The 16,041-nt window shown below is 35.4% G+C and overlaps 1 protein-coding gene across 1 annotated transcript; it reads right to left on the reverse strand.

Annotated features, from left to right (window-relative positions):
- Window positions 1-3,308: 3,308 nt before the first annotated feature.
- LOC141553604 (olfactory receptor 1J4-like) lies at window positions 3,309-4,236 on the reverse strand. Its single transcript, XM_074285167.1, is given in 3 exon segments — window positions 3,309-3,937; window positions 3,940-4,005; window positions 4,008-4,236. Coding segments are annotated over 3 exon segments (924 nt in total).
- Between the last annotated feature and the right edge of the window lie 11,805 nt (window positions 4,237-16,041).

The raw sequence follows: 16,041 nt of genomic DNA on the forward strand, positions 1-16,041 counted from the left end.
CCTGCTGATAGTTGTTTCAGTTTTTAAAAATTCATTTATTTGTCAAATGTTGCAGCATTCTTATACCCATCATGAACATTTCAAATGACTTTTAGCTAGTACTAATTTTTAATTCTTGGGGAGACTGTAGCATTCCATAATTCAAAGCTACACAACAACAGACAATGGAAAAAGATGAGATTTAAATTTTTTTTTAGAATTCCAGAATCCTGAATCTTCCTACTCCCACCTGAACAGTTCCTGACCTTGTAGAGATGATAGTCCAGTATAAGATTAGGTTGTAAATAATTACAATATAAAATAGAACATGATAAGTCCATAAAAATAAATAGAGCTAAGAATGTTGCTATGTAAATTACTTTCAGGCTTCCACTACAGAGAAGAATGCACTGGACTTTAAGATATAAAATCTGACTGCATGTGAGCCATGCTTCTACAATTTATATTATTAGAAAACAAATTTTTGGACTACCAGGTTAATGTTCATTTGACTGTGCTAATAATAACAGCCTATGAAATAAAGACTTATTAAGACTATAAAGATGTAAGTAAGCTTATGTAGTGGAAAGCGCATTGGAGCTGGAATCAGCACATCTGTGACTTTACACCTGGGTAGTCATGAGAAATTCCTTGAATCTCTTGGGTTCTAGTTTATCTGTAAAATAAATCAATAAGACAAAAATGATTTCTTAGATGCTTTCCTACTCTATTATTTTACTCTGATATTTTATGATTTTGTGAAAACATATGCCACATAAAATATGATGCTTATCCCTAGATGTTAAAACCCCTGTTTAATACAATTTTAGCTTTGTCTTTATTACTTCATCACAGTGTTACTAAATAATTTTATTTTAAAACTTTTTTGTTTGTTTTGTTAAATACATCCCAATTATAGGTGAAAAATGCTTAACCATCATTTTTAGAATTTGGAGTTCTAAATTATCTCTCTCCTACCACTTCTCTCCACCTTTGAGAAGGTAAGCAATTTGATATATATTATATATGTGAAATCATGCAAAATATCTCTCTATATTAACCATGATAAAAAAAGAAAACACAAAAACAAAACAATAAAAAAGTTTTAAAAGTATGCTTTGATGTATATTCATAGTTCATCAGTTCTCTGGAGGTGGATAGCATTTTTCATCATATACACACAAATTTTGAACAAGTAGTTCCTTTTCCCTTTATTTTGATCTCTTTGGGATACAGACCTAATAGGAGTATTACTGGGTCAAATATTTTGTAGTTCTTTGGGCATACCTTTAAACTATTTTCCAGAATGGTTGGACTAATTCACAAATCCACTAACAATATGTGTCCCAACATTTCCACATCTCCTCCAGCATTTTTCCTTTTCCTTGTTTTTTCATATTAGCCAAGCTGATAGGTGTGGGATGGTATCTCAGATTTATTTTAATATTCATTTCTCTAATCAGTAGTAATTTAGATTCACACGAGTACTGATAGCTTTGATTTCTTCCTCTGAAACCAGTTTCTTCCTATCCTTTGATTATCAACTGGGAAATGGTTCTAATTTTTTAAAAAAAGATATTCAAAATATTCATACTTGTCTACTTGCTTTGGAGCACAAATGATTCCCCATTTTCAGTGCCTGTGTGCTACAGGACTCACCTTATACTCTCAAAGTACTGTTTATTTAAAGACAATTCATGTATCTCTTTCTATACAAAATCTTTTCTGATATTCCCAGATGATAGTGTATGACTTCCCCAATCTACCTTATATTCAGTTTATTATATATATATGCATATAAGTTATAGATATGTTATAATATATATGATACATATTATATACAAATATAAGTTATTATATATGCACACACACACACACACACATATATATATATTCATGTTTTTGCCAATCTCCAATTAGAATATAAACTCCTTAAGAGCAGGACTGCTTAACTTTTGTCCTTATCTGTGAGAGGTGATACTTTCAGGACTAATGGGTGTAGGCAATCATTTGAAATAGAAAAGATAAGGTGGGAAAAGGCAATGGTAACTACTGTCTTTTCAATTAGAATAGTCAAGGACATGGAAATTCAGTCAATCATTAAACATTTATTAAGCACTTGCCATGTGTCAGGCACTGTAATAAGTGTTGGGTATATAAAAAAGGCAAAAGATAGCCTCTACCCTTACATAACTCAAAGTTTATTGGGGGACACATCAATCAAAAAAAAACCATACAAACAAAGTGTATAAAGGACAAATAGGAGATAGTTAAGAGACAGAAGGCACTGGAAATAAGAGGAGTTTAGATTTAAATAAATGAAGAGTCAAGAACCATGTTTCCAACAACTTAGAAAGTAGCCCCTGAGACCTCAGATTGTAGCAGCAGACAAAATAGCAGTGGTTAGGTGTTTAAAGCCCAGAGTATCCATCATGAAAAGGGAAAACAAGAGGCTAGTGTCAAACACAAGCTTCATTCCCTTCATAATCCGGTAAATCCAAAATTTCTTTAAGTCTCAGACTTGCCTTATTGAATAAATTTTTCTGAATCCCTCAATTTGGGCTCTGCATTCACACACATGTCTATGTGTATGTGTATGTGTGTGTGTGTGTATACACACACATACATATATATATGTATGTATATACACACAGAGAGAGAGAGAGAGAAAGAAAGAGAGAGAGATATACGTATATCTATAGATTCAAATATATGTTTTGATATATGTCATAAATTGTCAACTGCATTCAGATTTAAGGCAGGGAGATTTGGGAGCAGAAGGGTGCTCTACATTGGCAAAACCATAATATATTTCAAGCAATCTCCACTGATTTGCATAATGTCATGATATAGTTATGCTTTAAAATGTTTGAGAAAGCGTGGGAGGCAAAAAACAAGGAAGGGAGGAAAGGACAGAGGGAGAGAGGGGAAGAGGGAAAGAGGGAGGAAAGGAGGAAGAACACCGAGAGATCTGTCTAACAATCTTTCATTCTGTCCAAAGATTCCCACTTTCCTTCAAATAAAATGAAATAGCATTTAAAAATCCTAACATTTGAAGCTGATATAATGTCTCTGGTACCAAATGTAGTAGAAATAGTGTCATTAGCAATAACTAAACATCATTATGGGGTTACAGTCAGAATAGAAGTAAGCAGCATGGATTTTATCCCATAAAACAGTCTCTGGGATTCAGTTTCCACATTTCTACTATCTTCCTTCAAAGGATTATGGTGCAGGGATCAAATGAGAAAACATATATGAAAAACAATTGAAACAATAGAAACTATCAAATTGGGGTCATCAAGCTAGTTTAGAAGTATGAGTTACTATCACTGAGAGGAGAACATTGTTCTATTGAGAATCCTTTTCAAAGCACCCTTCATATCTCTGTTTCTTAGACTGTAAATGAAGGGGTTCAGCATGGGAGCCACCACTGTATGCATCATAGCAGAAATGATTTCTTTGATATTTGAATTATTGTAAGAGGGGGGAAAGTACTGGCCCATGATTGTCCCATAATACAAAGACACTACAGACAGATGTGAGCCACAGGTGGACAAGGCTTTGCAGATCCCCTTGGTAGAAGGGATCTTTAGGACAGTGGCAACAATACGAATGTAAGAGAAAAGGACACATATAAATGGAATCATAATGACTGCTACCCCTCCAGTGACTATCGCTAGTTCATTGAGGGAGATATCTGAACAGGATATCTTGAGCAAAGCAGCCAAGTCACAGAAGTAGTGAGTTATGGTGTTATCTTCACAAAATGACAGTTGAGCCAGGAAAAGAGTGTGGGTCAAGGAGTTGGCACAGGAGAGAATCCAGGATCCAACCACCAGCAGGCTGCAGAGATTCTGGCTCATGACAGTGGTATACTGGAGAGGATGGCAGATGGCAACATAGCGATCACAAGCCATTGCAATGAGCAGGAAACTGTCCAGATCAGTAAAGAATGCTGTGAGATGCAGCCATTGTAGGGAATGGTCTGGCTCCCTGATTGCATGTTCAACAGCATCTTGGGGTAGTCACTGATGAGAAACAGACATCAGTACAGGCCAAGTGACTGAGGAAGAAATACATGGGACTTTGAAGGTGAGAGTCCAGTCTGATCAGCAAGATGATAAGTAGGTTCCCAAATAGTGTGGTGAGATACATACTCAGGAAAAGAATATAGAACAGTACATGATGCTGTGGCCTGATAGGAAATCCAAGGAGGAGGAATTCAGAGATACCTGTCTTATTCTCGTTTTCCATTCTGCTATTCTATCTGCTTAAAGAAGAAGTAGAAAGCATTTAATTTGGACTCAGAGGACCTCTGCTCAGATCAAAACTTTGTTCTCATCTCTTGTCTCATCTTGTCAAAGATGTCTCTTTGAACTTTAGTTTCATTACATGTAAAAATTAAGATTTGAGTGATTATCCCTTCTATCTCTAATGTTCTAAATGCCCTTCCAGTTTTCATATAATAAAAGCTTTCATTATCTAATTATTTCCTATTCTCAGAGAGTTTTCCCATCATCCAGAGAGGATTTCCCAAGATCTAGATACAGCAAATAGTACAGTTATTATTACCCCATTTTTCAGATAAAAAAATTGAAGTGAAAAGAAAATGAATTGATTTGCTCACTTTCAAATGGGCAGAAGGAGGAGTAGAATAAATGTCTTCTGCTGCCAAATCTCATGTTCTTTACAATACCTGTAAACTTATATTCTACATTCTATATTTAATTTACTATGACATTTTCAAGCTTTAATATTAGTATAATATGATGATATATCTGGAATCTAGTGTAACCCACTCATTTTAGAGATGAGAAAACTGAAACTTCAAAGAGATTAAGTGATGTCCCTAATGTTGTACAGATAATAAGTGGCAGAACCCAATTATAAACCCAAGTTCTATGACTCCAAATCCAATATTTTTTCTTTTGTACCTTCTTTATATTCTAAGGTTGTTTCTAGTTCTAACAACCTGTATTAGTCTGTGCATTTGTTTTGCCTGAGCCTGTGACTAAACTGGAAATATTCTCTATGTCTATGAGAAACTCCTCTGCAAATTGTAGTTTCAGAGAGTTGTCTGGGGGGTTAAGTGACTTATCCACTCACATGGTATGTGTCATAGGTGTTTCTTTAACCAAGTTCTTCCTAACTCTGAGTCCAACTCTTTATTTTTTTTCTTATAGGAAAGACACATGTACTTGTACTTACCTCATTGATTGGAACATCATAGGTACTTATTTAATGATTGATTATTCCAGTATTCTATTGTTCAAAGAACCTGAAGATCCAGATGAGAAGGATTTGAACAAGAGAAAATATAAACTGAAAGTTACACACAAAAACACATCAAAACACCCACCCATACATACATATACATGTCCATAATATTTCCATTACTTGAATGACTTTTCCCAATTTCTTCTAACCTGTGCCCATCTGTGATTAATTGAGATGATTAGAGCTTTGGGAAATAGACTTGTCTCTCTCCAAAAAACCCAGAACTTGATAAGAATAAGATAGATTGAAGCATTGTTAGTCCAATTTTTTTTTTTTTTTTTGCTGGGAGAGAGGTGGCAATTTTTACCTCTTAGACTGAGTAGACTCAGTTTAGTTCCCATTCACAACAGAGAACACACAAGTAATACTTTTTATTGTGCTAGCTAAGGAAAGGACTCAAAGGGTGTTATTGAGGAGAGACAATGTCCCCAGTTTCTTGTAAGAACAATTGCCTAATTCCCCCATAGACCTTTCTGGGATGGATATATTGCAGAAGATAGTGTTTCTTTCAGAAGTTGGAGAAGGTGAGGCTGTGGGATCATAGGGGAAGATTTGTTAGTATTCTTTTTTCTCTTGGGTCTATATAAGGCTTGGGAAGCCAAGAACAACTTCATCCCCAAACTCTAAAAGATATCTGTAAGTCTCATTCTTTGCCAACATAGTCTGGAACATCCAGGTTCATTCATATCTCCCTTAGTTCAGGTTCAAAAAAAAGCTCTACTTTATTTCACTAAAGTATGATATGCTTGAGATAAGCGTGATCTACTAGGGAATGAAATTATAATAAATCAAAGTTTAGTCATCCAACAATAATGATTAATAAAATTTAGTGAAATTTTGGAAAGCCATGAAGAATTGTGTAAATTAAGTGATTAAAATATTCATACCTTTTGAATCAGAGATTTTACTTCTATGCATGTTAGGTTCTTACTAAGTGCTAATGAGATAAGGAGATGTTAGGTTCTTACTAAGTGCTAAGTTGGTACTTAACAATTCTCTAGTCCACACCTTTTGGTTCCGGCCTTTAAGGGGAAGTTTTACCCCTTTGAACTTCTGGGGAGGAGCTTATATGTTTAAAAGGAGCAAGTTCATTGGTAGAAGTAATTTTCCCACAAGCCCTTGCTTTCTCACATGTCCATTCTCTGGGAGGATAAAAGAAGGCACTATTGAGCAAGGAGTAAATCTACTCTAGGACAGAATCTGGCTGAGAGATTGAGTTGAGACAGCAAATCTCCTCCCAGAGAGTGATAGGAATTTTCTGGAGACAACAGGAACTTTACAAATTGTCGCCCAACATGGGGCAAGGACCTTTGCTTATCCAGACAAGGAATTATTTCTGAGCCCTTCAGAGGAGCTAGCTGGGACCTTCGCAATTTGGCGACTGAACAAGGACAGATAAGATCCTGATTCCAGTGGAAAAGCCTCCAATCCAGATCTCAGTGGAAAAGACTCTCTGACCCAGAAGCATGAGTAACAAGGAAACTTTGTTAAAGAGCTAAAGTAGAATTTCAGTGAAATGGGGCAAATGCCTTCTGTTCAAGGAAATGTTAAGAGAGCATTATCAAGGTTATGAAAAGCCAAGGATTGATTATAATTTTGGAGGAGATTACTGAACTTTTAAAAACTGTGCAGGTCATATGTCCTTGTTTTTCTCTGGAAAAAGAATTAGATCCAGATGAGTGGAAATTCATAGGAGAGCAATTAGTTGAACATTACAATTCCAAACAAAACTCAATTTCCAAAGATACACTTCATACCTACAATTTAATCCAAGTGGCTTTAAAAATTGTTCGACTACAGGAGCCAGAGGGGGAGGATCCAACTAAACTAGGTGAAGAGGATGAATCAGATAACAATGGAGTTAAGTACAATTCTGAGCAACAGGATTATTTCTCATCTCCTCCCTCAATTAACCCTTCAGGGGTGGAGCAAGAAGGAGAAGGGGAAGAGGCAGAAACACAAACAGAATCACCTGTGAAGCAGCCTTTGACAAGATTAGAAAAAGCATTGATTAAGGCTAAGAGAGAAGGACAGGATATAAGTGATTTTATACATGCATATCCTGTGATTAAAGAGATTGACTCTGTAAGTCAAAAAAGGAGAAAATATACACCTTTAGATTTGAATATTTTGAATAAAATTAAAGATTTGAAAAAAAGTTGTACCCTTTATGGGGCTACATCAGCTTATGTTAAAATGTTACTAGATGGTTTGTCTTATGAAGTCCTAACCCCGAATGATTGGAAATCCATAGCAAGGACATGTCTAGAACCTGGACAAAACTTATTGTGGCTTGCAGAGTTTCATAAATTATGTATGATCCAAATCAGATGCAATTTGGAAACAGGAGTTAACACACAATTCACTTTTGAGCAATAAGCTGGTGAAAGTCAATATGGAGAGAATTCAGAACAGATTAATTATCCCATGATAATGTATGAGCAAATTGCTAAGGCTGCAATAAAAGCTTGGGGTATCTCCCCGGACAGAAAGATCGGGTAGAGGCTTTCACTAAAATAGAGCAAAGTCCCAGCTTTTGTGGATTTTGTAGGACATTTGCAAACTTCTGTCAAAAGAATTATTGGAGAAAATGCAGCTACAGAAATAATGACCAGACATCTGGCTAAGGAAAATGCCAATGAGATTTGCAAAAGAATTATATGGGGATTAGAGAAAGATGCTCCTTTAGAGGAGATCATAAGATGATGTGCTACAGTGGGAAGAAATGCTTTTTACACCTGGACTATGATGAACATGGAAAGACAGGGTCCCTCTTGGCGAAGGACTTCTAGAGAAATTCGTCAATGTTTCCAATGTGGAAAAATTGGACATCTAAGAGCTCAGTATAAATATGGAGACAGAGAAGACAGGGTGAAAGAAGACCTAAAACTCCATATCCAAAATGTTACAAAGTCTTTCACTGGGCCTCAGAATGCAGATTGACCCAGGGAAATAAGAGGCGGGGCCCAGCTTCAGCCCAGTGGGGCATGATGGCAGCCAAGGTTACATCCAGAGAAATTTAAGACATGATCAATCAGCCAAAAGGCAATCAGATGGAAGAAAGGGATTGAAATTAGGAAAAATAGAGTGGTGTGCAGTAGAGACTACTGAGATATTCCCTGGAAAAGTGAAATCTGTTCCTGGATCCTTTACCTCCAGGCACAGTAGGCTTGACCATTTCACCTTCTGAGAGTGTTTACAAAACAGTGTTCATCCATACACTGATGTGGGAAACTGGAGAATGTGTAGCTAATATCCCAGTCACTAACACAGGTAGACAACGTGTGATTTATCAACCAGGAGAAATAGTAGCATCAGGCTTATTGTTATGTACCCCTAATAAGCAACCTGGTGATAGTTGCCCAGATTCTGACTCCAGTGAACAAAATCCAGGAATATATTGGACAGCAGCTGTGACAGCTGACTATTTATATAAATGGAATACCATTTGAAGGATTGCTAGACACTGGTGCAGATGGTACAATTATTAGAGGTGCCAATTGGCCCAGTCACTGGCCAAAGATTAAGGCAGACATGTCTGGGGAAGGAGGATCAATAGCAGCAGAAGTTAGTACTATGCCTTTGAGATGGATATTTGAAGGTGAAACAGGAGTTTTTACTCCTTTGGTGGTTGAAAAAATACCCATCAATATGTGAGGAAGAGACATTTTATAGCAGATAGGATTATAAATAAGCACTTCAGCTTTTTAGGCAGGACTGCTGTTGAAGGCCTACCTGCACTCTCACCGCTTCCTATTCAGTGGAAGACTGATTCACCAGTGTGAGTAGAATAGTGGCCCTTAAGAAGTGATAAAATTCAGGCCTTAGTAGACATAGTGCAAAAACAACTTGACTAAGGACACTTGTGGCTTTCTCTAAGTCCTTGGAATTCCCTAGTATTTGTGGTGAAAAAGAAATCTGGAAAATGGTGGATGTTAACTGATCTAAAAAGAGTAAATGAACAGATGGAAACTATTGGAACTCTTCAGCCTGGACTTCCATCTCCTACTCAGTTGCCAAGAGAATGGCCTTTTTGGGTTATAGACATTAAGGATTGTTTCTATTCTATCCCTCTAGATAAGGAGGATATGAAAAGATTTGCTTTTTCAGTGCCTAGTGTTAATTTGGCTGAGCCTTATAAAAGATATGAATGGACAGTTTTGCCAGAGGGAATGAAAAACAACCCTACTATGTGCCAAATGTATGTTGCTGCCGCTCTTGCTCCAGTAAGAAAAGCATTTCCAAAAGTAATATTGTTACATTATATGGATGATATTTTGGGACATGCACCTGAGGAACAAATGTTAGAAGCATGTCTACAAAAGACGATGGAGACACTAAAGTACTACAAACTGCATATAGTTACAGAAAAAATTCAAAGACATGCTCCTTTTCTATATTTAGGATATAAAGTATATCCTAAGACACTCACAGTACAAAAGCTTTCATTAAGAACAGAGAAGTTGAACACCTTAAATGATTTCCAAAAATTAATAGGAGATATCCAATGGATGCATCCAGTGTTAGGCTTAACTACCAATCAACTACAACATCTATATGACATTTTAAGGGGAGACAGTGCTTTAAATTCATCACGCCAGCTTACAAAAGAAGCACAAGAGGCTTTGAGAGAAGTTGAACTAGCTTTATCCAATGTGGTTGAAAGAGTCACTCAAAAACCCTTGGAAATATCAGTTTTTGCTACACAAGAGGCACCCACAGCAGTCCTTCATCAAGGAGACAGTGTGATAGGGGTGAACCTCCCAGCACAACCAGAACAAAGCCTTACTCCTTACCCAGTGCTTGCGGCTAGAATTTTATTAAAGGCCATTAAGAGAGTAGTCCAATTATCTGGGATAAGTCCTGAAAAAATATACACATTCTATACTAATGCACAAATTAATGTATGCTGTGAGACCATCTCAGAATGGCAACTTTTATTGTCCACAGCTCCAAATTTTGCACATGGATCTCCATTAAAGATAACCCGGCTACTACATAATTGGCGATTAATTTTTGAAGAAAAGGTTTCTAAGGTTCCTCTTAAAGGACCAACAATCTTTACAGACGCCTCCAAAGAAAATATTTGTGCTGTATATTCTCATGATTTAACCATAAAGAGAGTAGTCAGGACTCCTTTTCAGTCCACTCACCAGAATGAATTATTTGCTATCATGCTAGCTCTTATTTATTACCCAGGAGACGTAAATATAATTACTGATTCAGCCTATTCAGTAGGTGTAGTACAAAGAATTGCCACAGCCAAAATAAAATTTGCAGCCTCTAATATTTATCAGCTCTTTAAGGAACTTCAAGAGCAAGTGAGAAAGCATCCAGGCAAGATTTATATCTTGCATGTCCACTCACATAGTGGACTTCCAGGTCCTATTTTTGATGGAAATTCAAAGGCAGATAGCCTTTTACCTATGTTAGCCAGTACTCCTTTATTTCAGGAAGCACAAGAATCTCATTCTAAATATCATCAGGCTGCACGAGCTTTACATTTACAATTTGGAATAACAAGAGAGGAAGCTAGGAGCATAGTAAAAAGCTGTACAGCTTGCCTTCCTTTTCATGCTCCTATACTCCCTCCAAGGAAGAATCCTCGTGGTTTGAGACCCAGTGAAATCTGGCAAATGGATGTGACTCATTATAAATCTTTTGGTCGTCTGTCTTTTATCCACATGGTGGTAGATACCTTTTTAGGATTCACTTTTGCAGTGCCAATGTCAAAAGAGACAGCCCGAGTGGTCACTGAATTCCTTATCCAAGCATTTGCAATTATGGGTGTGCCACAAGAAATAAAAACAGATAATGGACCTGCATATTCTTCTAAGCATTTTGCACACTTTTGTGCACAGTATAAGATTTTACACACTACTGGAATACCTTTTAATCCACAAGGTTAGGCAATAGTAGAGAGAAGAAACAGAGATATTAAGACACTCCAAAAACAAAAGAAAGGGGGAGCCATAGGCAACCCTAGAGAACTTCTACATTTAGTTCTCTATACCATTAATTTTCTAATTTTTGACAAAGATGCACTGGCTCTGGCAGACAGGTTTTATAACCCACCAGAAGGGCAGTGTCCAGTGTGAGAAGCTCCATTGTCCTTAGATAATCGCCAGGTGATGTGGAAAGACCCAGAAAGTGGTGAATGGAAGGGACCCGATAGGTTAACTGCTTGAGGGAGAGGGTTTGCTTGTATTTCTTCATATGGAGAAGGAATGAGATGGGTGCCAATGAGTCATATTTGCCTTGTCCATCAGAGAGAGACAGAAAAAGAGAAAGATCTCAAAACAAAGAAGAAAATCTAAGAAACATCTGATGCTGAAAGAGCATGGCTAATAAAAAGATTGTTAAAGAACTTTAAAAACCAGCAGGAATCATTGGATTTCCTAAAACAAGATGAGACTAATGGACAATGGACTTGTGGACATTGATAAATTCTCAATTTATGATTATTTTATCATGTTAGTTGTTACATACTTCTAGCATGTATTATGTTACTATGTTGCTATGTTACTATGTGTTTATGTAATCTATGTAACTATGTGTAATACCTCCCATATTGATGGATTTATGTTTCAAGGTCATGACCACCCTATGTTCTAAATCAAAAGAAAGGGGAAGATGTTAGGTTCTTACTAAGTGCTAAGTTAGTACTTAATAATTCTCTAGTTCTGGCCTTTAAGGGGAGTTTACCCCTTTGAACTTCTGAGGAGGAGTTTACATATGAAAAGGAGTTTATACAACCTTTAAAAGGAGCAAGTTCATTGGTTGAATAATTTTCCCATAAGTCCTTGAGTTCTCACACACCCCTTCTCTGGGAGGATAAAAGAGACATTGGGCCCGGAGAAGAGAGTCAAGTCTGGGCCAGAGTTGGGACTGTGGCCTGGAGGAGGAGTTCTGGATTGGGTCAAGGAGAAGATGTCCCATGGATTTGTAAGCCCAGCAATCCCATACTTTTGGGGGGTAGAAGAGGACAGAGAAAAAAGATTCACAGTAAAAAGAAACCTCCTCCCAGAGAGACAATCAAAACTTTACATATCAGGACCTTTACATATGCATATATATTTTTTATTATGATAGCCTTTTATTTACAAGATATATGCATAGGTATTTTTCCAGCATTGACAATTGCAAAACCTTTTATTCCAACCCTCCTTCCCCCCATCCCTTCCCCCAGATGGCAAGTTGACCAATACATATTAAATATGTTAAAGTATAAGTTAAATACAATATATGTATACACATCCAAACAGTTATTTTGCTGTACAAAAAGAATCGGTCTTTGAAATAGTGTACAATTAGGCTGTGAAGGAAATAAAAAATGCAGATGGACAAAAATAGAGGGATTGGGAATTCTATCTGGTGGTTCATAGTCATCTCCCAGAGTTCTTTCCCTGGGTGTAGCTGGTTCAGTTCATTACTGCTCTATTGCAACTGATTTGGTTCATCTCATTGTTGAAAATGGCCACATCCATCAGAATTGATCATCATATAGTATTATTGTTGAAGTATATAATGATCTCCTGGTCTTGCTCATTTCGCTCAGCATCAGTTCATGTAAGTCTCTTCAGGCCTTTCTGAAATCATTCTGCTGGTCATTTCTTACAGAACAATAATATTATGTAATATTCATATACCACAATTTATTCAGCCATTCTCCAATTGATGGGCATCCACTCAGTTTCCAGTTTCTGGCCACTACAAAGAGAGCTGCCACAAACATTCTTGCACATAAAGGTTCCTTTCCCTTCTTTAAAATCTCTTTGGGATATAAGCCCAGTAGTAACACTGCTGGATCAAAGGGTATGCACAGTTTGATAACTTTTTGAATATAGTTTCAAATTGTTCTCCAGAATGGCTGGATGTATTCACAATTCCACCAACAATGTATCAGTGTTCCAGTTTTCCCACATCCCCTCCAACATTCTGCATTATCTTTCCCTATCATTCTAGCCAATCTGACAGGTGTGTAGTGGTATCTCAGAGTTGTCTTAATTTGCATTTCTTATGCATATGTATTACAAGAAGATTGTGGACAAAAAAAAATCCCCATACATAGAAAAATATTTGCAGTAGTATTTTGGGGAGAGTAGTAATAAAGAACTAGAAACAAAATAGATGCTCATAGATTTGGGGCATTGGCTAAACAAATGGAATGAAATGAAATATTATTGTACTATAAAAATGATGAATACGATAAATACAGAAAACATGGAAAGACTTTAGTGAACTGATAGAATGTGAAGTAAACAGAGCCAAGAAAATAATATACAAAATGACTACCACAATGTAAATTTGAAATAATAATAATGGCCAAATAATCAAAACTGAATAAAGAAAAAATACAAATAATGTGTATGTCCCTAAATGGGAGATTTGAGAAGATACCTTCTTCTATCTTCTACTTTTACTACTTTTCAGTGGTTAAAGGCCCATATGTCTGGAACTTTGTATATGTTTTCAGGTTTTTTGTTATACTTATTAGCTTTATTAATTGAATTTTTAAAAAAAAGACATTTTCCCTCTTTTTTCATTAAGAAATTTCTTTCTTATAAAATGGATTCCTCTCTAGGATAAAGCAGAGTTGGGAGTGTACCTAATTTCAATTTATTTTAAATTTTAAATGATATGAAAACAAATTATAAAAATTATATAAGTGATATAAAATGATATAAAATAAATGATGTAAAACAAAGGAGCGATGCATTTTTAAATTTTTTGTTCATTTTAAGTTTAATACAAAATGAGAAAAGAAAAAAAACATATCCATGTTAACAAAAGAATTCAATATTAAATTATAAATTTCTATTTCATAAAACCATATGTAGTAAATCTTATTGTTTAAAAAGCAACCCAGCTTTTCTGTGCTTCCTTCTCAATTTTATTTTGTTTTCTGTTGTTCATTTTTAATTTAATTTAATTTTTTCTCCCTTCTCCTTTCCCACCTACTGAAGATATAATAAAACACATACACACACACCACACACACCTATGTGTGTGAGTATATATAGATATGTATGTAGACATGTATATCTATCTTTATATAGATATAATCACCTAAGACCATACTATACATATTTCTATCCATCTATTCTTTCTTCATCTTCATTCTCAGATCCAAGTCTTTCTATATTTTTCTAAATCAATTAGCTCATTATTTTTTTTATCACAGCAATATTTCATCACAATCATATACTACATTGTTTAGGTATTTTCCAATGAAAGAGCATGTCTCATTTTAGGCAATCTGATAGATGTAAGATAATATCTCAAAGTTATTTTAAATTAATTTTATCTAATCAATAATGATTTAGAGCATTTTATCATAGGATTTTATATAGTCTTGATTTTTTAATAGAAAAACTGCTTGTTCACATCCCTTGACTATTCATTTTTGGGGGTATGACATTTTATACTGTCTAGTTTTATTTAGTCTAAAACAATAGTGAATAATATTTATAACATATAATATAGTTTCCCTATTTTCTCTTTTTAAAAATCTATTTCAGCTTTAACTTTGCTGAGATCATGACTACCATCTCTCTGTGTGTTTTTTTAACATAATATATTCTACTCCAACCTTTGTTTCATCTTGGTGTGCATCTCTCATTTTTATTGTGTTTCCTGAAAGCAACATAATGTTAAATTCAGATTTTTAATCCGTTTTTACTATGTTTCCATTTTATAGGTAAATATATCTCATTCACATTCTAAGGTATAATTATTTTTTATTAAAACTTTCTAATTTTCAAAAGATATACGTTGATAAATTTTCAACATTAACTCTTGTAAAACCCTGTGTTCCAATTCCCACTTCTTTGCACCTCCTTCCCTAGATAGCAAGTAATCCAATAGATGTTAAACATGGAAAAATATATTAACAATATATTATTATATAATTTATACATATTTATACAATTATTTTGCTGCACAAGAAAAATCAAATCAAAAAGGAGAAAAAAATGAAAAAGAGAATAAAATGCAAGCAAACAACAACAAAAAGAGAGAGAATGCTATGTTATGATCCACAATCAGTTCCCATAGTCCTCTCTCTGGATGTCAATGGCTCTCTTCATTACAAGGTCATTGGGACTGGTCTGAATCATCTCATTGTTGAGAAGTAAGGTATAATTGCTTGTGAATTTCCAGCCATCTTATTTTTCTTCACTATCCTTCCAGTCATCTTCATTCTCCTATTCCTTAATGAACCCACACATGTAAGAGTTCCTCCCTTGTGTTTTCACCTGAACCTCCACCTTTATTTAGCTAAGAGTTCCTTTTTATGCTCTCCCCTTCGTAATTCTTTTTTAAATTTTTTTTTCATTTTATCATAGCTTTTTATTGACAAAACATATGCATGGGTATACCATTTCTCAACATTGACCCTTGCAAAAACTTCTATTCCAACTTTTCGCCTCCTTCCCTCCACCTCCTCCCTTAGATGGCAGGTAGACCAATACATGTTAAATATGTTAAAGTATATGTTAAATACTATATTTGTATACATATTTATACAGTTATGTTGCTGCATAAGAAAAATCGGATTTAGAAAGAAGGTAAAAATAACCCGAGAAGAAAAATAAAAATGCAAGCGGGAAATAACAGAAGGAGTAGAAATGCTATGTTGTAGTCCACACTCATTTCCCAGTGTTCTTTCATTGGGTGTAGCTGGTTCTGTTCATTACTAATCAATTGGAACTGATTCAGATCCTCTAATTGTTGAAGATAGCCACTTCCATCAAATCTGATCCTCAGATAGTATTGTTGTTG

The sequence above is a fragment of the Sminthopsis crassicaudata genome, chromosome 2, assembly GCF_048593235.1.
Source record: "Sminthopsis crassicaudata isolate SCR6 chromosome 2, ASM4859323v1, whole genome shotgun sequence".
Taxonomy (NCBI): Eukaryota; Metazoa; Chordata; class Mammalia; order Dasyuromorphia; family Dasyuridae; genus Sminthopsis; species Sminthopsis crassicaudata.